The sequence below is a fragment of the Hyaena hyaena genome, unplaced genomic scaffold (assembly GCF_003009895.1).
Source record: "Hyaena hyaena isolate Hyena2069 unplaced genomic scaffold, ASM300989v1 scaffold_551, whole genome shotgun sequence".
Taxonomy (NCBI): Eukaryota; Metazoa; Chordata; class Mammalia; order Carnivora; family Hyaenidae; genus Hyaena; species Hyaena hyaena.
In genome coordinates, this window is record NW_024081183.1 from 139,016 (window position 1) to 159,031 (window position 20,016).

A 20,016-nucleotide genomic window follows, 5' to 3' on the forward strand; every position below is an offset into this window, starting at 1 on the left:
CGGGGGAGAAGATTGGCTGCAGGCAGGGCAGCGGGCTCGGCGATTGGATCCGAGTGGGCAGGGCCAAGCCTTTAAGAGGCGCGAGGGGGCGTGCAGGGGAGTGTGCGCCTAGCCCGCCCGCCGGGTTTACGAGCGAGAGGCGACCGTGGAGGCGGCGGCGGCGGCGGCGGCCACGGCGGGACCCCGGGCAGAGAGGAGCCCCGCGGAGCAGAGGAGCATCCCGGCTTCCCGGTCCCAGGCGGCGTGGCCCGCGGGTCATGGCCAAGGGAGAGGGCTCCGAGAGCGGTTCCGCGGCGGGGCTGCTGCCCACCAGCATCCTCCAAGGCGCTGAACGGCCCGCCCAGGTGAAGGTGAGACCCCTTCCCCCCCGGGCGGAGGGCTGGGGGGTTGAGGGCAAGCTGAGATGGGGACGTCGAGGAAGAGGCTTGGTTCTGGACGCCTGGGACTAGCCGGGGACAGGCGGGCCCAGCGGCAGGGGAGGGCCCCGGGGGTACCGGCCTTGGGGACGGGGGGTGATGGAGAGGGTTTGGAGGCACCGGCGCCCCCTTTTGCTCATCCCCACCCCGCCTCTCTGCCGAGCGGCCGCGCCGGCAGCTTTACGTGGTGCCTGGCTGTGTTCAGCCGGTTTCTGTTCTTCTGTGACGAGCGGCTTAGGTTTGCCGCCCTGGAAGCCAGAGACCCCAGAAATCCGGGAAACCCCCCTTAATTCCCCAGCTCTCAGCCCCAACTCTCCACCCCCACATGCCCGCGCTGGCGCCTCAACCCTGCGGTGAGGGCCGCTCAAGTTCATTCATAAGAACAAGGGCTCCCTCCTCTTAAAAGAGCAGCACTTCCGAGGCCTCCGCCGTTGTGTGAGTGTGGGTGTTGATGAGCGCCGAGCGCGCCTTGCTTTGCGTGACTTGACCTTCGACCCTGTCCCCAGCTCTCTGGACCTAGTGAAGGACCCCTTTGAATCAGGCGGCTGGTGGGGGGTGTGGGGGGGGGTGAGATCCCAGGCAATAGATATCTGCCTGGGAGGTGACTGTTTTTCCTTTAGTTTTATTAACTGATCCTTGCAACAAGCAGAGTGGGGGGTGGGGTGGAGGGAAATGAGCAGTTATGCTCTACTACCTATGAGTAATCTTCACTTTCCTGGGCAAACTTAATCTCTCTAGTAGTGCCCCACCCAGATAGGGCCCAGCCCTGTGCCTAGAGGCCTTCTCCAAGGTTCCCTAGGAGCTGGGGATGGCGAAGGGCAAGACAGAGGGTAGGACAGCTCCCAGGTCTGCCTGAAGCTCTGGCTGACTACAGGGGCCAGGGTCGCTCTGGGACAGATGGAAGGAACAGCTGTGCCCGCAGCCAGCTGGGCTGGGCCCCTCACCCAGGCGCAGGTGGGTCCTGGCCTCTGAACTTAGGCGGGAGCAGGGGCTGGGCTTAGGCGGCTCTTGGCAGCCAGAGGATTTTCAGGTTGTGGCGGTTGGTGGTGCCTGGTGGGGACAAGTCCACAGGTCGGCTGCTGGAGCATGCTCCCTCTCCAACTTGAACGGAGCATGGTTGAGGCCCTACGCGAAGTTTTTTTTTGTTTTTTGTTTTTTTTTGTTTTTAGGGACCGTGGGCTGCTAAATTAACTCAGAATCTGGGGGTAGGGTGGTTTAGGGGCAACTTCCTCGGTATGGATTCCCCCTTTCCAGCTTCCTAAGATAGACAATACCTTTCTTTTCTTGTAGGAAGCGAGATCTCCCTGGGTGGGAACAGGGCAAGGCAGACTTGTTCCTCCTGGCAGAGTGGGCCAGAAAGATGGTCCTTCCTCTGGAACCTTCTAGGATGGAGGCCAGGAACTTGGGTCTCTTTTCATCCTTTCCTCTTCTTCCCAGAAGGAGCCAAAGAAGAAACAACAGTTGTCCATTTGCAACAAGCTTTGCTATGCGGTGGGGGGAGCCCCTTACCAGGTGACGGGCTGTGCCCTGGGGTTCTTCCTGCAGATCTACCTGTTGGATGTGGCTCAGGTAAGTGGGCTGAGGCTGCTAGGGCTCCTCTAGCATCCTGAGGCAGGAGGGTAGATTGGTTCAGTTCTTCCCATCTGTGAAATGGGACCAGGAATCCCTACTTTGCTGCCTCTCAGAGTCAGCAGTAGATAAGAAATTAGAAGGCTTGTTTTGGAACGTATCCAGCAGCGGAGTCTATCTGCCTTAGGAGTCTTACTTAGCAAGGTCAGGCCACTTCGACTTGCCTGGCAAGAGTAATAGAGCCTGGAGGGGTAGATGGTGGTGTGAAGAAGAATGGAGCCTGTTGCTGACCCTGTTCTTAGAAGAGCCTGGCACACCATGTCCCCAGCTGGACAAGAGTCAGCTGGCCCCGCTCAGGGGCTGGTAGATGTTGCCAGGCTTGTAGACAAGACGTTTACCACCTTCACCTGAAAGGCTGAGGCATGTCTGTGGGCAGAGAGGCCCCCCAGTGCTGGGCTACGTTAAGGCACCCTGTGCATGGGGTCTTTGACTGAGAGAAGTTCTTAGGGTGAAGCAGGGTTCTTCTCTGTTCTGGGAAGCTATGGCCAGCAGCCTGGCATCCTGAGAATTCACCTTGTCTGGATGGGAGAGTGGGAGGCTCAGAGCCATGGCTCTCAGGGCTCACCCACTGCAGGCAAACATCTTCTTTGTATCCATATCTAGGTGGGGAACACTGAGCCCCAGAAAGGACAAATAACTTCATTCAAGCAGCTAGTTTTCCCATGGGCTGGGTCCTGAGTGGGGTGCAAATACGAGGAACCTGCAATCAAAGTGTAGAATTGTCCTCATGAGTGTGAGGTTAGGGAGAGTCAGTTTGGGGAAACTACAGTGTGATAGAGGCTACCCGTTTCCCTATTTCCTGGAGCAAAAGCAACCTAGTAGAGCCTTGACAGATATAAGGAAGAGTCCAGAGAAACTGTCTATTTAGGCCTAAAAGGTTTGCGGGGAGGGGGACAGCTTCAGTGAATAGTGACAGGCCACTTTTTAAAAGCATCTAAAGATTCCTTTTCCACATCCAAGATAGAACTTGACCTGTAAGACAGGGATCTTAAACTCCAGTCCTGGAAGATAGGGATCATAATTCCCATTATACAGATGGGGAAATTGAGGCCCATGTGGTCACCCAGCAAAGGCTCATTCTGGTATTAGGTGGCTGGAGTTCAGTGATTCAGTATTTATTCTAGTCGACGGGAGTGTTTTCAAGGGCAGTGGAAGGGAGTACGTAAGGGAGCAGATCTGGGAAAATTTCTAAGGCACACCCTGCACTGACTGCTATCAGGGAACTGTTATCATTTTGAACAAGGCAAGAGGAGATGATGAAGGCCTGAGTGAGAGCAGCCCAGGGTCCCAAGGGCCTGGCTGAGGTGGGGAGGGAGCCCCAGCTTTTGCCTACCATTGAGGGTTGAGATGAGTAGAAGGATAAAGGGGTCACCTTTCACCTGTTCCCCATCCTAGGTGGACCCGTTCTCTGCCTCCATCATCCTGTTTGTAGGCCGAGCTTGGGATGCCTTCACAGACCCCCTGGTGGGCTTCTGCATTAGCAAATCTTCCTGGACCCGCCTCGGCCGCCTCATGCCCTGGTGAGTAGAAGAAGCTCCTTTGAGGTGGTAGAAGACAGGGCTTCAGGCCTGTCCACTAACTCTTGAAACTTCCATCTGGCTTGTCACAGGCTGGGGGGGTGAGGAGAAGAAATGACGCAAAAACCCGAATGTTGAAACCCAGCCGAGGCCCCAGCTGCCCTGGGCAATGGGCAATGGGATGCCCAGCCAGTTTGTCCCCAGGCTGGCTAAACTGTCAGACTGAGCAGCTTCCCCTACCTCAGGCCCCATTGTTCCCCGAGGTCCAGTCCCTCCGGCGAAGTTGGAATTCTAACTTCTTCCCCTCAGTCATTTCCCATAGTGGCAGAGATAGTGCTGCATGATGGTTGAAAGGTTACACTCTGAAGCCAGCCTGCCTCGGTTTCAGCACTCACAGCTGTGCAACCTTGGGCAAATCGCTTAACATCCCTGAGCCTCAAGTTTCTTCATCTGCAAAATGGCGATAATAATTATGCCTATCTTTTGGGTTTATGGCGAGGATTACAAATTTTTTTAATGTGTAAAGTACTTAGAATAGTGCTTGGGCATATTAAGTAATATATAATTTGGCACCCTTTCAGAGTAGCTCCTGGCAGTCAAGGGTTTGGAGAGTAATACCAAGAATGGGATTAGCAGACCCGTAACCTCTGGCCCCTTGGATGATGTAAACTACCTTTTCCCTTGATACAAAGCCTACACTACTTAGCCTCAGGCTATACAGCGAAGTGGGGGGAGGTAGTACCACAGATCAGACAGCAAAGGGAGACGCTGGACCAGCTGCCAGGCTGGAGCTCTAGTTCTCTCCAGGACATCCTGCTTGGTGGGGGGAGGGAGGTGGACATACCCCTTTCATCTCCAGCCCATCCAGGCTCAAGTGGGCGCCTTCCTGCCCCAGGGGTGCCCATACCTGGTCTCCGGCCTTCAAAGCTCTTCCCACAGCTCTCACCCCACCCCCACAACTTCCTTTCCCACGAGGCCCCCCTCCCACCACAAACGCACCAGCCCCTGGCTAAGGCCCAGATTGGGGCCTTTGATCCAGGCTTCAGGGCAGGGTGAGTGGGGAGGGAGGGAGGATTCGTGGAGGGGGATGGGAGGGAGATGGTGGTGGGGTGGGGGTGGCTGGAAGGCAGGACAACCTGCCTTACCTGGACAGGCCGCCCAGGTAGGAGCCAGCCCACAAGGCTGGGCCCCAGACCCGAGGCCCTGGCAGCCTGTGGGAGGTGGGGCTCCGCTGCCACATCTCCTCATGAGGCACAGCCAATGGGAGGCGGCTACCCTGGACAGCCCTTTGCGGTGGCGGCAGCAGCTGGGTTACTTCCAGTCACATTCGGTTTCTCAGCGAAAGGAGAGGAAGGAGTGTTTGACGAAGGCTGACGGAAGGAGCCCTTGTTCTCTGCGGAGACACGTGGATACGGGAGGGAGGAGGGAGGGCAGCGAGGGAGAGGAGAGGAGGCCCTGCCTGTGGGATCTGAGGGCCTGGAGCTGGGCAGGTGTGGCAGCCAGCTTGGTAAAGTTGCTGAGGGCCCTTCAGGCAGGTTTCTGACTTAGCACAGTGTGTGTGTGTGTGTGTGTGTGTGTGTGTGTGTGTGTGTGTGTGTGTACATGTACATGTCCTCACCTGCCTGGGTGTAACTCCAGGAGATACTTCTTGCATGGCACCTCCCCCACTGTGTCTGAGCACACACTGGATCGCTGGTGGGCTGGGGGGCTTTCGTGTAGGCTGTGGGACCTCCCCTGGTCCGGACCACAGTTAGGACCTAGGTCCCTCAGGCCTGGGACCCAGCACCTTTTTTTACTGTGGGAAGAGACTGGGCCTTTCAGGGCTCATCAGCCGTGTGGCCCACTATCTCCTCAGGCCTCAGAGCAGCCCCTCAGCTGGCACTTAAATCCACCTCTCAGACCAAGAAGACTTTGACAGACACTTTCCCTGCAGTTTCCAAGGCCACCTGCCGAGAGGCAGTGTATCCACAGGGTCACAAGGGCAGGCTGGGATGCAGCGGGGCTGGGCCCGAGGTCTGCTTCCCTGGCTGTGGACCTGTATTCTCCTGCTGGGCTTTCCCGGTGTGGTAGTCACAGCAGGCGCTTCCTCTGTCCCCAGCACTGTTCCACATTTTAATATTAACTTATTAAAGTCTCAAAACGACTTCAACTCTGGTTCTATTTCACAAAGTCCTCACAGTGGCCCGCAAGGCCTTGCGTGACCCGGTACTCCGTGTCATCCACACCATCTCCTAATCCCATCTCCCGTGCGCACTCCACTCCAGCCCCAGTGGCCGCCTTGCTCCTCTTCAGCCCGCCTGGGCACCTCTGCGCCGACTGTTCTTGCCCGACACGCATTTGCCTCGACGACTGCCCCAGGCCACCTCCCTCCTCCCAGCCGAGTCTTGGCATAGACGTCCGCATCTCTGTGAGGGCTACCCTGCCTAGTCTTGTCAACTGTATCCCTTCTGGATGGCTTGCTTCTCTCTGTGGCGCTCAGTCATCTAACATATAACCTTTAGAAAATTGTGGGAAAACGTACAGAACATCAACTTTTGCCATCTTAACCATTTTTAAGTGTACGCTTTAGTATCCTCAAGTACATTCTCCTTGCTGTCCAGCCATCACCACCGTCCATCTCCAGAACTTTTGCATCTTCCCAAACTGAAACTCTGTCCCGGTGAAAAAATAACTCCCGCGCCTCCCTCCCCATAGCGCCTGGCAACCGCCATTCGACTTCCTGTCCCTGAATTAGGCTACTCTAGGTAGGTGTCTTGGAGAGCAGGGCCCTGCAATATTTGTCCTTCTGCATCTGGCTCATTTCATTTAGCATAACATCTCAAGGTTCGTCTGTGTTGTAGCCTGTGTCAGAATTTCGTTCCTTTTTAAGGCTGAAAAATATATATAACTTTTCAATGACGCTTATTTTTCATTTGCCAAGTAGAACATAAGGCCCACCAGGGCAGTAACGTTTGTCTGTTTCATTCACTGATACATCTTGAGTAATAAGAACAGTGCTTAGCACATAGCTGGCACTTGAATATTTTTTGAGTAAATGTTGAATGTAAGGGAGGTGCTGTTACTAGTGTCATTTTACAGACAAGAAAATGAGCCTCAGAGAAGTTAAATAACTTGCAAGTTATTTATAGTTACTGGTAGAGCCAGAATTGGATTCCTGAAGGATGGCTCCAAAGATGTTTCTTTAGCCACTGTTCTCTGCTGCCTTTCTATACCGATGATGGGCAGGCAGTCAGTCCATCCTGAGGTCTACCCACTTTTGCGATGGTGTAGAATGCACAAGTGGGAAGGCAGACAGTTACCCTCCATTATGGTTATTTCACTAGGCCTAGTCCTTCGCTCGGAGTTGGCCTCCCCCACCCCTGTGTGTGTGACAACGGTATGTGTATGTGTGCTGACTGTGTGTGTCTGTGCGCACACATGTAAAAATACCGGTCCTGGGCCTGCTCCTCCCTGCTCTCCTACCCGAGGCTTAGCTGCCATTCTCAGTGCCCCCCTCCCCCCCCGGCCCAACGGCCCGTAGGAAGTCCCTGCCTCTGGGGCCCTCTCCACTGGGGAGAGGTAGGCAAGATGCAGGGGCTGACCTGCCCCATGCTCAGGATTTCAGTCCGGGGGTCCTGTCGAAATCGGCCCTTCCAGGCTTGGCCATTAGCCTCTTCCCAGAGACCCTAGGGTGGATAGATTCAGGGGGAGGAATTTCCTTCCCGGCAGGCACCCCGTGGGACTACAGAGCCGTCCAGGCTGGGGCCCAGATCCCGTGGTTTTGGCATCCAGCCCCGACTCAGACCCTCCCCTTCCTTAGGATCATCTTCTCCACACCCCTGGCCATCATTGCTTACTTCCTCATCTGGTTCGTGCCCGACTTCCCACGGGGCCAGGCCCTGTGGTACCTGCTTTTCTATTGCCTGTTTGAGACACTGGTCACGGTGAGTGTGGGCACCTCCCCGGGGTGTCTGGGGGGAGGAGTGCGGGCAGTCCCTGGGGCCTCCAGGGTTGGTGCCCAAAGTCACATCTGCCTGTCCATCGTCTGACTGGTCAAGGGCCTCTCTTCCATACCAGTGTTTCCACGTTCCCTACTCAGCTCTCACGATGTTCATCAGCACAGAGCAGAGTGAGCGGGATTCTGCCACGGCGTATCGTAAGTCTCTCTCTGGCCCACTGATCCATCCACTGGGGGCCGTGGGTCTATTGTTCCTGACCCTCCTGCCACATTTCTTCCCTTGACGGGAGTGGGCGTAAAACCATCTCAAAAAGAACTTGATCCTTTTATTGCTTTGGTGAGAACAGAGAGAGGTGCAGGGACTAATCAGCCAGAGGGCAGACAAAGCAAGGCCATATAGTTAGGCCAGGGTGCCACCTGCCTCACCGCCCCGTATCTACCCTCCTGGAGCGGCCACCATCACCTGGGGCTAGAACTGGGCATCTGTCCACCTGACCTTCTTCCCTGGGGGCCTACAAGCCACAGGGCCCCTCCAGAGGACCTTTTTACCATTCAGGAATGACTGTGGAGGTGCTGGGCACAGTGCTGGGCACAGCGATCCAGGGGCAAATCGTGGGCCAAGCGGATACGCCTTGCCTCCAGGACTCCAATGGTTCTGCACTGGCTTCGGAAGGTACCAATCACACACAGAGCGCCACCTCACTCAAAAAAACGGTGAGGCCCTTGGCTGTGCAGGGATGTGGGGAGATGAGGCGGCACGATGGGGTGGTTTGCAGTCATCCTCAGCCTAGTAAACATCGGGCACTTGATCTATAAACTGTTAATATGCCCCCTCTTCTCATCATTCTAAATAATTTGGCCAGGGTCACAGAACTAGTGATTTACAGAAACTAGATTTGGGGAGATTTGAATTGTGAGCTCTCATACTCCATAGTCTGGCTTCTTAACCTTCTGTTCTCTGTGCTCCTCTGGATTTTGCCCAGCCATGGGGAAGCGGCAGCCAGCCCCGGATAATTCTCCCATTTCACCAGTGGAGACAGGTCCCAGAGAAGGGACTGGCCCATTGAGTGGAGCTGCTGAGAGTTGGCATGACATCATGCTGATAGTCCCTGTTGCCTTTATCCCCTTTGCAGCAAAATGCGTACCTGCTGGCGGCAGGCGTTATCGCCTCCATCTATGTCATCTGTGCTGTCATCCTGACCCTGGGAGTGCGGGAGCAGAGAGGTGAGGGATTCCCTGGGCTTTGTCCCTCTGCCTGGGCCTCAGGCTTTGGGTGGGGTCTCTGCTCCTTCCTCACTGTCCCCTCTGGCCCCCAGAACCCTATGAGACTCAGCAGGCTGAGCCGATGTCCTTTTTTCGGGGCCTCCGGCTGGTCATGAGCCATGGCCCCTACGTCAAACTTATTGCTGGCTTCCTCTTCACCTCCCTGGCTTTCATGGTGAGTGGGGGGCCTGACATGCTCAGCCTGAGAGCGGGCGGTGGGGGGAGGTTTGCGGGGGTTGGAGGTAGAGGGGAGTGCAATAGGGATGGGATAAAACAAGGACTCAGGATGTGATGAAGCCTGAGGGACAGATGGGATGGGGTGTGAGGTGAGCAGAGGTCCCTGGAACGTGGGGAAGCCTGGGCCTTGACATCACATCTTTCCTCGCGTTTCTTTTCCCGTACCCTGCCTATCCCCCAGCTGGTGGAGGGGAACTTCGCCTTGTTTTGCACCTACACCTTGGGCTTCCGAAACGAATTCCAGAACCTGCTCCTGGCCATCATGGTGTGTGTGGGGCCCCGAGGGTGGGCAGGCAGCCTGGCCTTCTAGATGGCTCTGTGGCTAGTCAGAGGATGTCTCCCAGATTGGCTAAGGTTAGGAGAGCTGAGCGAGGAGTCTCAGAATCGTCAGTCCGATCTGACCTGGAATTGCTTAAATAGGACTGGGGAAGATGTGGGGCAAGATATTCCGGTAGAGAACATAGCAGGAGCCAAGCACTTTGAGAAGATGTGCTTAGCTGAGGTCAGAGAAGGCAGGCAATAAGTTTGGGACTAGCCCTCGGCTCCCCTGGAGAGCCATCAAAGGTGCCTGTCAGCTTCCTCGCTGCCCAGATGGTGTCATCTCCGGCAAGGCTAGGAGTATCTCTGAGGTCCTGGGAAGGGCAGCCAGGGTTCATGGCTCACCCACTTCCCTCACCCCCCACCGTGCATCCACAGCTCTCGGCCACATTCACCATTCCCATCTGGCAGTGGTTCCTAACCCGATTTGGCAAGAAGACAGCAGTTTACATTGGGATCTCAGTGAGTGGGGCTGAAGGGGTAGGGCCTGGACTGGGTTAGAGGTTGCCGGCGGGAGTCTCCAGGCTGACCCATCTTCCTGTACCCACCCCTTCTAGTCAGCGGTGCCATTTCTCATCTTGGTGGCCTTCATGAAGAGTAACCTGATTATCACATATGTGGTAGCTGTGGCAGCCGGTATCAGCGTAGCAGCGGCCTTCTTACTACCCTGGTGAGTGTATATAGGGCCACCTGGCTATGTTCTCCAGCCCCCTAGCCCCCATTCTGAAGCTCCTTGGGGAGAATTCTGCAGGGACTTCTCCCACAGACCATTCTGTGGGTTCAGGTTGGGGGTGGGACAGGTCTTCCCTGTACAGTTGCACTGGTTGGGAACTGTGCAAAAACACCTAACCAGGATGGGAGATGGGGGGCTTAAATCTGGTTTGCACTCTATTTGCCAAGCCGCACACCTAGACTGGGGCAACATCCATGCAGTTGCCATGACTTCGCGGAGCTGTGTGCCCTGGGCCTACAAAGTCCCAGAGGGTCACCTCTTCTTAATGACAGAGAGGTACCACATGGGCTAGCGGGGGCCCTGGAGTGCTGGGTGGCTGGGTCTTCACGGCTGCCACCACTCTGCAGGTCCATGCTGCCTGATGTCATTGATGACTTCCACTTGAAGCAGCCCCAGTCTCATGGAACCGAGCCCATCTTCTTCTCCTTCTATGTCTTCTTCACCAAGTTTGCCTCCGGAGTCTCACTGGGCATCTCCACCCTCAGTCTTGAGTGAGTGAGGTGGGGTCTTGGAGCAGGGCTGGGCAGGGCTGGGCCCCTGGTGCCCTGCCCTCACCACTCCCTCTGACCACTGGGTCCCACAGCTTTGCTGGGTACCAGACCCGTGGCTGCTCGCAGCCGGCACGTGTCCAGTTCACACTGAAGATGCTGGTGACCATAGCTCCCATCGTCCTCATCCTGCTAGGCTTGCTGCTCTTCAAGCTGTACCCCATTGATGAGGAGAAGCGGCGGGAGAACAAGAAGGCCTTGCAGGCTCTGAGGTGAGAGCAGGGGGGCGGAGGAGGGGGCATCACCCAATCTAACCCCTTGGCTGGTGCCTCCTGTGGCCAACCCATGACTTACCTGCTGCACATCTCCCCTTGACGACTCCTCCTCTGTTGCCCCTTCTCACTTCTGATAGTTAATGTCAGCTGACATCTCTAATGCTGAGTTGCATGCCAGGGGCTGTGCATTTATTCATTCAACAGATACTTATTGGAAGCCTACTATGTGCCAGGCATTGCTCTGGTGAAGGAAACAAACGGAATCCCTGTGTTCGTGGAGTTTGCATTTTAGGGAATATGCATTCATGATCTCCCACAGTCCTTCAACAACCCCACGTGTCGGGAGATTCCTACAATTCCCACTCCGTACACAAAGAAACGGAGGCTTAACCAGGAACAGTAACTGGCCCAGCTGATAAGGCTGGGGTTTGAACCCTGACATTCTCACTCCAGAACCTGTGTTCTTCACAGCTCTCTTGGCGTGCAGAATCTCAGGTGTGGCCTGAGCCTGCCTTTCGGGAGCCCAGAAGACAGGGTCAAGTGAATCACGCCAGCCCATCAGCAAGCCCAAGTCAAAGCGTAGTCCCAGGGCTTGTGGTGCCCTGTGGGCAGTTTCTGGGTTGAGAGAGGGAGTGAGCAAACTGTCTACTTCCTGTGGTTTAGACTCACCTGTACAGTTGCACTGGTTGTGAGCTGTGCAAAAATACCTGACAGCTGGCTAAGACTGTAGGACCAACGTCCTGTGCGGAACAAGGCAGCTGGGAACAGGGGAGGGGTAAGGGTGCGTCCTCCAACCCATCTCCTTTGGCTCTTGCAGGGAAGAGGCCAGCAGCTCCGGCTGCTCTGATACAGACTCCACAGAGCTGGCCAGGATCCTCTAGGGCCTGCTGTGTTGCCTGAAGCCTCCACCCACAGCGCCTGGGTTCCGGACCACAGGAGGAATCGGGGCCTACTTGCCTGATCCCCGAATAGCTGGTCTCCAGGTGCCAGGAAGGGAGCCAAAGACTCGAGAGTAAGTGGTCCAGGATAGCTCCTGTGCCTACCGTTGTGGGGGGAGGGTGCTGTTCCTACGGCCACCTGCCTCCCATCTGCCTGCCTGTGGGGCCAAGCCCTGGGGCTGCTACTGTGAATATGCCAAGGACTGATCGGGCCTAGCCCGGAACACTAATGTGGAAACGTTTTATACGGAGACTAATTAATAACTTAATGACCATGTACATAGCAATGTGTGTGTATGTATATGTCTGTGAGCTATTAATGTTATTAATTTTCATAAAAGCTGGAAACCAGACGTTCCTGTTTCTGTCTTTGCCCTCAGCCACTCACTGACCCCCTTCTGTGCCAAGGCTCAGATAGTGAGAGGGAACACTACACTGCAGGTGACCCGGCGGGGAAGAGAGTGTGAGGTGTGATAACAGCACTGGCTGACATTTACTGAGCACCCGTCTGTACCAGGCATGGCGTGGAGGCTTTGCATTCCCTTTTTTGCTGTTCGCGTTTAATCCTTGAAGCTGTCTTGCCTATGTCAGGACTGTTCCACTTTAAAGATAAGAAAACTGAGCTCCAGTTTAGAGAGGGACTTGGCTAAGGTCCCATGGCCAAGAGTTACCGCACCGGGATATCCTCGCAGGTGTGTGAGACTCCAGGACCTTAACCGCCACCCTCCGCTCCCCTGTGTCTGAGAGCGACCTGCTGTCAGACAGATAGGCTGTTCTGCCTGGGCTTGTGCCCTGTGCCTCCTGCCCTAGGCGTGCCTGAGCATGTGGAGCTGGTACATATTCTACGTGCTTGGGGCCGTGTGGGGTCCCAGAGACCTGTGATTCTTTCCCCGTAGCTGCTAATGATGGTGTTGGAAGGTGAGACTGTACCTGGCTGGGTTTGTGGGAAGGGTTCGCCCCACAGGTGTGCTGGTGAGAAACCACCTCTGGTGGGGAGGAGGCTGCTGGGGAAGACCTAGTTTATAGCACTTGTCTATTTCCATGGTGTAAATGCTCCTGAGGTAGCCAATTTCAAGTTACCAAATGGATGTACTAACATAGATTGCTGAAAATTTAATAATCGGCTCTCAAGAGCTGGTAGGAGCTTGTTCCTCCCCCCCACCCCCCCAGGACCTCACTGGGGCTCATACACTTAGGCCAGCCTGGCAGGATCAGGGGTACCAGTCCAACTTCTCTATTTTATAGCTGGATAAACGCAGGTCAGAGAAGAGAAGTGTATACCCTCTTTAGGCTTGGTTTTTACTTTGGGTATAGGGCTCCATTTTCGGGGGGAGCAAGGGAGGCTCTATTTTTGCTCTGAAGTTCGGCCAAGCCACTTTCATAAATTTATCAAGTGTTACTAACAGGCACAATCAGATGCATAATTTCCCTATGTATTCCCAGTACATTATTATCCCCAGTTTACAGATAAGGAAACTGAGGCACAGAACAGTAACTTGTCCGAGGTCATCAGACAGAGGCGCTGATGTTTGAATCCAGTCTGTCTGGCTATGAGGCCAGTGCTCTCACCCACTACTTCAGGCCGTCATGTGAACCAAGAGTCTTGTCACCTCCAAGTCGGGTCCTGGTGCCTTTACAGCTGCCATCTCAGGGTCAGGCTGCCTGGGCAGGCCAGGGGCCCTGGGCTCTGGGCTGGCCTCTGTAGGTGGAGTGCTCAGGGACTCAGATAATGTTTGCGGAAACTCACTCCTACCTCCCCTCTCTCTGTACTCCAACACCCACCAAATCCCATCTTAAAAAAAATAAAAATTATTTTAAACTTCCTAAACCACTCAAGCTTGCTTCTTTCCCATCCCTTCAATTACTTCTGGTCTCTCACCGGGAGGATTATACCAGTGGCCTCACTGGTCTCTGTCTTTGCTTTAATCTCCCATTCCTTCTGCAAACTATCCAAGATAACCACAGTGGCCATCCTATTTAGAAACCCTTCTGTGAGTCCCCATTGCCTTCAGGAGGAAGTCAGAGGCCCCTGCTGATTTCCCCAGTCCCACAGGCCTCCTGCCCAGCCCTGGGACATACTCTGGCCCCTGGTCCATCTGATAGACACTGGTCCAATGCACCTTGGCTCCAGAATGCCTCTCTAAAGCTGTTCCTGCACCTCCGTTCCTTGGGGCAGCTCTTGAGAATCCATGCCCCTTCCCGTTTTAGTCTCCCATATCGAGCCCAGGGCTGGGCACGGTGGGGTGGGGTGGGGTGAGGTGGGGTAGGGTGGGGCTTTTGCGGCTGAGTTTTTCAACAAGAGCTCTAACAAAGTATTGTGAGCCACATCCAACTGGCACCAACCCACCACGATGCCTCTCTCTTGGCCTCCTTTTCCCCCAGCTGTACAACGGGAATTGGGAATTGAAAACCCCCTCTTTAGTTTCGTGCTCACAGAAAATTGTTCTCCTCAAAGACCCCCTGCTGATTTCTTGGAAGATGATATGGGGAGTGGGGGAGTGAGTAGGAAAGCATCGCGGGGATCCCAGAAACTCCTTGGGTCATTGGCAACTCCATGTGACTCCTGGACAGCTCATATCCACCCATCCTTTGGGAGAAGTGCATTCTTGAGTTCCTCTCTGCCTGGATCCAGCATTACTACAGAAAACCCTGCCTGTCTCTTGACTCTTCCCTGCTGCCCTCAGCTATGCCAATCACCCATCCCACCCCTACTCCTGCTAAGAAACAGGTGTGGCTTTGGCTCCACCTGCTGGAAGAAAGGGGCAACACCTTTCAACCCTGCAAAGAAGGAATTCCAAGATCTGTCACTGACTATGACATTGGCTATCGATTTATGGAACATAAATATTTCTATCGGGCCTACTATGTGTCATACACTGGCTCTGAGGATAGAGTGGTAAATAAACTTGAGCTTACATGCTCAGTGGGGTCCAGTGACAAATGGGCATATAAATAAGATAATTTTGGATTATAAGAAGCACCATGAAAGAAACAGGGGTGATGTCATAGAGGGAATTGGTGTGGAGACTATTTTAAGTTGAGTGCTCAGGAAAGAATGTTCTGAGAAAATGCCTTTTGACTTGAATCACAAAGGAGGAGAATTAGCAGACATTCAAAAAGCTTGGGGGAAAGGATTGTAGGTAAAGGAATTGACTAATGCAAAGACTCTGAGGTAGGAAAGAGCTCAGTATATTTGAGGTACTCAAAGGAAACAGTGCAGCCAAAGTGTAGTGAATGAGAGGGCAGGTGGTATGAGGTGAGTTTGGAGAGGTCTACAGGAACTAAACCATCCAGGGCCTTGTGGCCTATAGTAAGAGTTCAAATTTTATTTTGCAAACAGCCGAAAAACTATTGGAGGGATTTAAACAGAAAAGTGATTTCTTTTTTTCTTTTTCTTTTTTTTTTAATGTTTTTATTTCTAGGAGAGAGAGAGACACAGCGTGAACAGGGGAGGGTCAGAGAGGGAGGGAGACACAGACTCTGAAACAGGATCCAGGCTCTGTGCTGGCCATCAGCACAGAGCCCGACACGGGGCTCGAACCCACAAACCGCGAGATCATGACCTAAGTGAAAGTCGGATGCTTAACCGACTAAGCCACCCAGGCGCCCCTGATTTCTTTTTTTTTTTTTTTTTAAAGGCAGAAGCAAATGGTTCAAGGCTTTGTGGGCCATGTAAAACATTTTGATCTTTACCTTAAGAGAAGAGAGAAGACATGGACAAGTTGTAAGAAGGGGTACCACAAGATCGATCAAGACTTTAGAAAGACCATGCCGTCCGCTTTGTGGAGAAAGGATGGCAGAAGTGAAAGTGGAGAGAGGGTGGTGGGTGGCTCAGTCAGTTAAATGCCCAAATCCTGGTTTGGGCTCAGGTCAAGATCTCACAGTTCTTGGGATTGAGCCCCGCATCAGGCTATGTGCTGATAATGGGGAGCCTGCTCAGGACTCTCTCCCTCTCTCTGTGCCCCTCTCTCACTAGTGTGTTCTCTATAGAAAATAAATAAACATTAAAAAAAAAAAGTGGCAACACGGTGACTAATGTAGCGAGTACTCTGATAATGTTTCTAGGCAATGAAGAGTACCAGATGGGTGGTGGCAATGGAAATGGAAAGAAGACAGATTTGGCAGCTGATTGACCCGGATAATAGAGAGAGGGAGGGGGGAGGGGAGGAAAAGAGCAGGGAGAAGAGAGGGAGAAAGAAATGAAGGTGATGCCTAGATTTCTAACTTGGGAAACAGTGGTACCTCAACTCAGTAGCTCAGGGAGCACCAGAGGAGCAAGCTAGGGGGACAGAACAATTCATTTGTCACCTGTTTATATCACTTATATAAAAAAGAAGAGACCATTAAGCCGGGAACAAAAAAACACACTATCACCAATATTTCTATATAACCTTTAATTGGAGGCATTAGCTAATGCAATTAGATAAGAAAAATAAATAAAAATTGGAAAACAATAGGTAAAATTATCTTTGTCAATGACATGTTTGTATTCTGAGAGAATCCAATTGAACCAACTGAAAAACTACCATGAACAACATTCTGTAAGGAAATGGGGTATGAAATTAACATACACAAATTAATACCTTTTATATATACAAACTACAGTCAGTTAAAACTGCATTTTTCAACATGATAACCATGAGGCTCTTTGAATTTAAATCTGAAATTGCTAAAATTGGGGCAAATGGCTGGCTCAGTCAGAAGAGATTGCAACTTTTGGTCTCAGGGTCATGAGTTCAAGCCCCACACTGGGTGTAGAGATTACTAAAATAAAACAAACTTAAAAAAATAAAAACTGGAGCACCTGGGTGGCTCAGTCAGTTAAGCATCCAACTTTGGCTCAGGTCATTATCTTAGGGTTCATGAATTCATGCCCCACATCTGCACTGTCTGTGCAGAGCCTGCTTAGGAGTCTCCCACTTCTCTCCATCTCTCTCTGCCCTTCTCTCTCTCTGTCTCTTTCTCAAAATTAATCTTAAAAAAAAAAACGTAAAAAAATAAATAACAAATAAAAAAATAGCTAAAGTTAAGTAAAACTTAAAATTCAGTTTCTTGAGGCAGCTGGGCAGCTCAGTTAGTTAAGTGGTTAACTCCTGGCTTTGGCTCAGGTCATGATTTCAGTTTGTGAGTTCAAGCCCTCAGTCCTGGGATTCTCTCTCTGCTCCTGACCCCCTTGCTCGTGCTCTCTCTCTCTCTCTCTCTCAAAAAAAAAATCTTAAAAAATATTTAAAATTCAGTTTCTTAATCATACTAGTCACACTTCAAGTTCTCAATGGCCACATGTGATTTGTGGCTATTGTGTTGGTGTAGTTATAGAACAAATCCATCATTACAGAGAGTTCTGTTGTTCAGTGCTGAGTTAGAAGATACAGGAAAGAGAAGACCATATTTATGAGAGCAATGAAATGCCTAGGAATGAATAGGAAAGAAACGGTTCTTTGTCAAACCACATGACCTAGTTTGCGGTCACAAGCCCCCTGTCTGGACCTCTGTATTACAAGAACAGCCAAAGAAGCATCTCTTTGCAAGTCTTCCTTGACTCTTCCAGGCTGCCCTTGGACAACATACAGTTGATTCTCATTATTTGAAGATTCTGTATTTGCAAATTTGCCTACTTGCTAAAACTTATTTGTAACCCCAGGGAGGGAGGCAGGAGAGAGAGGCGAGAAGAAAGAAGCAGCAATGACAGAGAAAGAGAGCCAGGAAAGGTTGAGGTCGGAGTGTTTTGGCTTAGATCCAGGCCTTCTCCTTTTTCCTCCAGGGCAGCTGGGCAGAGTTGGGTGATGCTCACATCTCCAGGGCAATCAAGGAAGTCCCTGATTGCTAGGGCCAAAGGACCTTTCCGGGGTGAGGCCCAAGCGCTAAAGAGGCCAAGCCCAGAGTGAGTTCTGATTGCTCATTATCCAGGAAATTGCCTTCTGTCTGGCAGAGAGCCTACTGAAAACCAGCCTAGGTGGGTGTACTGGATCCTTACCCCGAGGTGATCTAACCTGCCCTGGATAGTTGTGAGGGAGTCTGGGATGTCCTGCAGGTGACTTCAGGCCAGAGAAGCAGGGAGGGGGTAGTTTCTTGGGTCAGTGACTGTTAACTGGGGCAGTAACCGTAACTGTTAACTTTAATGGTAGTTTAAGAGACGAGGAATGAGGCCTGGAATCTCTCTGACTCCTGTTTCCCACTGTGGTCATAGCGGCCACTCATCCCAGTGCCTTCCCCTCTTGGACCGCTGTGCAGCCTCAAAGGATGCAGATCTGTACTGGGGAAGGCAGGGGAAACACCCAGCCTGGCCCCCAGGCTCAGAGATGCCAAAGGAGTTGCACAACATCACACAGGCCTCCAGAGCAGAAGCAAGATGTGATTATTGGGTGGGGGGAGGGGAGAGTTTTACTTTACCCTTCAAGGTTCTTCTGGCTGGTTTCCGAATTAAATTGGCATGAGACAGATTAGCAGGAGAAAACTAAATTTAATTCATACCTATAGGAACTCATAGAAATGTGAATCTCAGGGAAGTGACCAAAGTAGGAAGCTTTTATACCTTTTAGGCAAAGAAACATAAATCTGCGAAGAATTGACAGGACAAAGAAAATCTTCTGTTTAGGAGCTTCAATTAGTAAGGAATTCTAAACAAAATGTGGGCTGGGTCGTGAATTAGTAAAAGTAACAAGGTGTGTTTATAGAGCCTGTGGCCCTGAATTCCCTTTTCTGGTGATAAGGATGTCTCTTTACCTCCTGGTAATCTTTCACATAGATTTATTTCCTGCTTTCAAGGGTACAAAGGAGGGTCAGAGTGTCCCTTTTGCGCTGGCTGTTTCCTAAGTAACTTTAATTCAAAATAATCAGTATGCCAAAGTGGCATATTTTAGAGCAAGCCTGCCCTGAAAGCTATCAGAATTGAGCTTTCACTCCCAGCTCAGAGTTATTTTTGCTTTCCCACCAAATTGTCAGTTTCTTAAGGACCAACACTCTTGTCCTGTGTCCTTGCCTGCCCTTTCATTTTCCCCAGGGCCCAGACTCAGAGCTGGTTCCTCAGCCGTCTAGGGCTGCCAACAGATGGACACGGTCATCTCGGTTAACAGAAGTGGCATCACAGTGTGTGAGAGGAGCTGTGCCACCCACTGCCACTTCTTTTTTTTTTTTAAATGTTTATTTCTGAGAGAGAGAGAGAGAGAGAGAGAGAGAGAGAGAGACAGTGTGAGCAGGCGAGGGTCAGAAAGAAAGGGAAATACAGAATCTGAAATAGGATCCAGGCTCTGGGCTGGTAGTCAGCACAGAGCCCAACGCAGGGCTCGAACCCATGAACCATGAGATCATGTCCTGAGCTGAAGTCAGAGGCTGAACCGACTGAGCCACCCAGGCGCCCCTGCCATTTCTTTTTAAAAATTTTTAATGTTTATTTATTTGTGTGTGTGTGTGAGAGAGAAAGAGACAGATCATGAGCAGGAGAGGGGCAGAGAGAGAGGGAGACACAGAAGCTGAAGCATGTTCCAACCAGGCTCTGGGCTGTCAGCACAGAGCCTGATGTGGGGCTCGAACTCACCAATGGTGAGATCATGACCAGAACCAAATTTGGATGCTCACCCCACTGAGCCCCAGGTGCCCCCACTCGCTGCTAATTCTTAAAGGGACCCAGTGGCAGAGGCCACAAGGAAAGAGACCTAGGCTCGCTAATCCAACCCCCATCTAGTATTGGATGCCTTCTACAGCATCCCTGACCTGTGGCTGGCTGGGAGCCTTCCGTTCCTACACACTGCCATTGCAGACTGTTTCCAGTCCGCCTGTTTCATTTCTGGAGTAAGGTGTGAAAAAGATCTTCCTCATCTCGAATGGAAACTATGTCCTTGTGGCTTGTCCCTATGTATCCTGGATCTGCAATTTTGTCATCTGCAGAAAACACGCCCTCCCTCTGTCCCATCTCAGACCTGCAGGGAGTTGAAGAGAGACCCACATCTACAGAAATGGATTCAAGTCTTGGTTTCATCTTTCTAGTGATATTTGTTTTAATTCCTGTAAAAAGTATCCATTTATTTTGCTTTAATAATTAAAAAAGAAACTCTTTATTTTAAAACTTGGTATTAAGGTATTTCATATAGGAAAGTGGACAAATCCTAATTATATTGTCTGATTTATCTATATATACACACCCATATAACCTCCACTCAGTTCAAGATATAGAGCATCCATGTCCCTGGGAAGTTCCCTGTGTCCCATTCAATCGATACCCAATCCACTAGAGGTAACCATTATTCTGATTTCTATCACCATAGATTA

General features: G+C 51.9%; 1 protein-coding gene across 5 annotated transcripts; it reads left to right on the forward strand.

The window, feature by feature from the left end:
• The first annotated feature begins 121 nt into the window (after positions 1 to 121).
• Positions 122 to 15,620, forward strand: MFSD2A (major facilitator superfamily domain containing 2A). Of its 5 annotated transcripts, XR_005532443.1 has the most exons (15): positions 122 to 350; positions 1,854 to 1,985; positions 3,441 to 3,565; positions 7,362 to 7,485; positions 7,619 to 7,697; positions 8,056 to 8,213; positions 8,633 to 8,723; positions 8,816 to 8,937; positions 9,181 to 9,264; positions 9,696 to 9,779; positions 9,875 to 9,987; positions 10,398 to 10,541; positions 10,634 to 10,810; positions 11,631 to 11,825; positions 15,390 to 15,620. XR_005532443.1 is itself a non-coding variant. In XM_039255968.1 (14 exons), exons 1-14 carry the CDS (start codon positions 258 to 260, stop codon positions 11,692 to 11,694), a joined length of 1,590 nt encoding a protein of 529 aa, XP_039111899.1. In that variant the 5' UTR covers positions 122 to 257; the 3' UTR covers positions 11,695 to 12,104. The 5 variants fall into 5 exon arrangements, 4 of the variants coding, with proteins under 4 accessions (XP_039111899.1, XP_039111901.1, XP_039111900.1 ...); XM_039255968.1 differs by lacking the exon at positions 15,390 to 15,620 and having other exon boundaries at positions 11,631 to 12,104; XM_039255970.1 differs by lacking the exon at positions 15,390 to 15,620 and having other exon boundaries at positions 10,735 to 10,810; positions 11,631 to 12,104.
• Positions 15,621 to 20,016: the final 4,396 nt, after the last annotated feature.

Excerpts from the sequence above, each read along its gene's own strand:
- MFSD2A (XM_039255968.1), top strand. The coding sequence starts at position 258 with ATGGCCAAGGGAGAGGGCTCCGAGAGCGGTTCCGCGGCGGGGCTGCTG. Across the intron at positions 351-1,853 it reads AACGGCCCGCCCAGGTGAAG|AAGGAGCCAAAGAAGAAACA; the intron begins GTGAGACCCCTT and ends TCTTCTTCCCAG. Across the intron at positions 9,265-9,695 it reads ACCTGCTCCTGGCCATCATG|CTCTCGGCCACATTCACCAT; the intron begins GTGTGTGTGGGG and ends GTGCATCCACAG.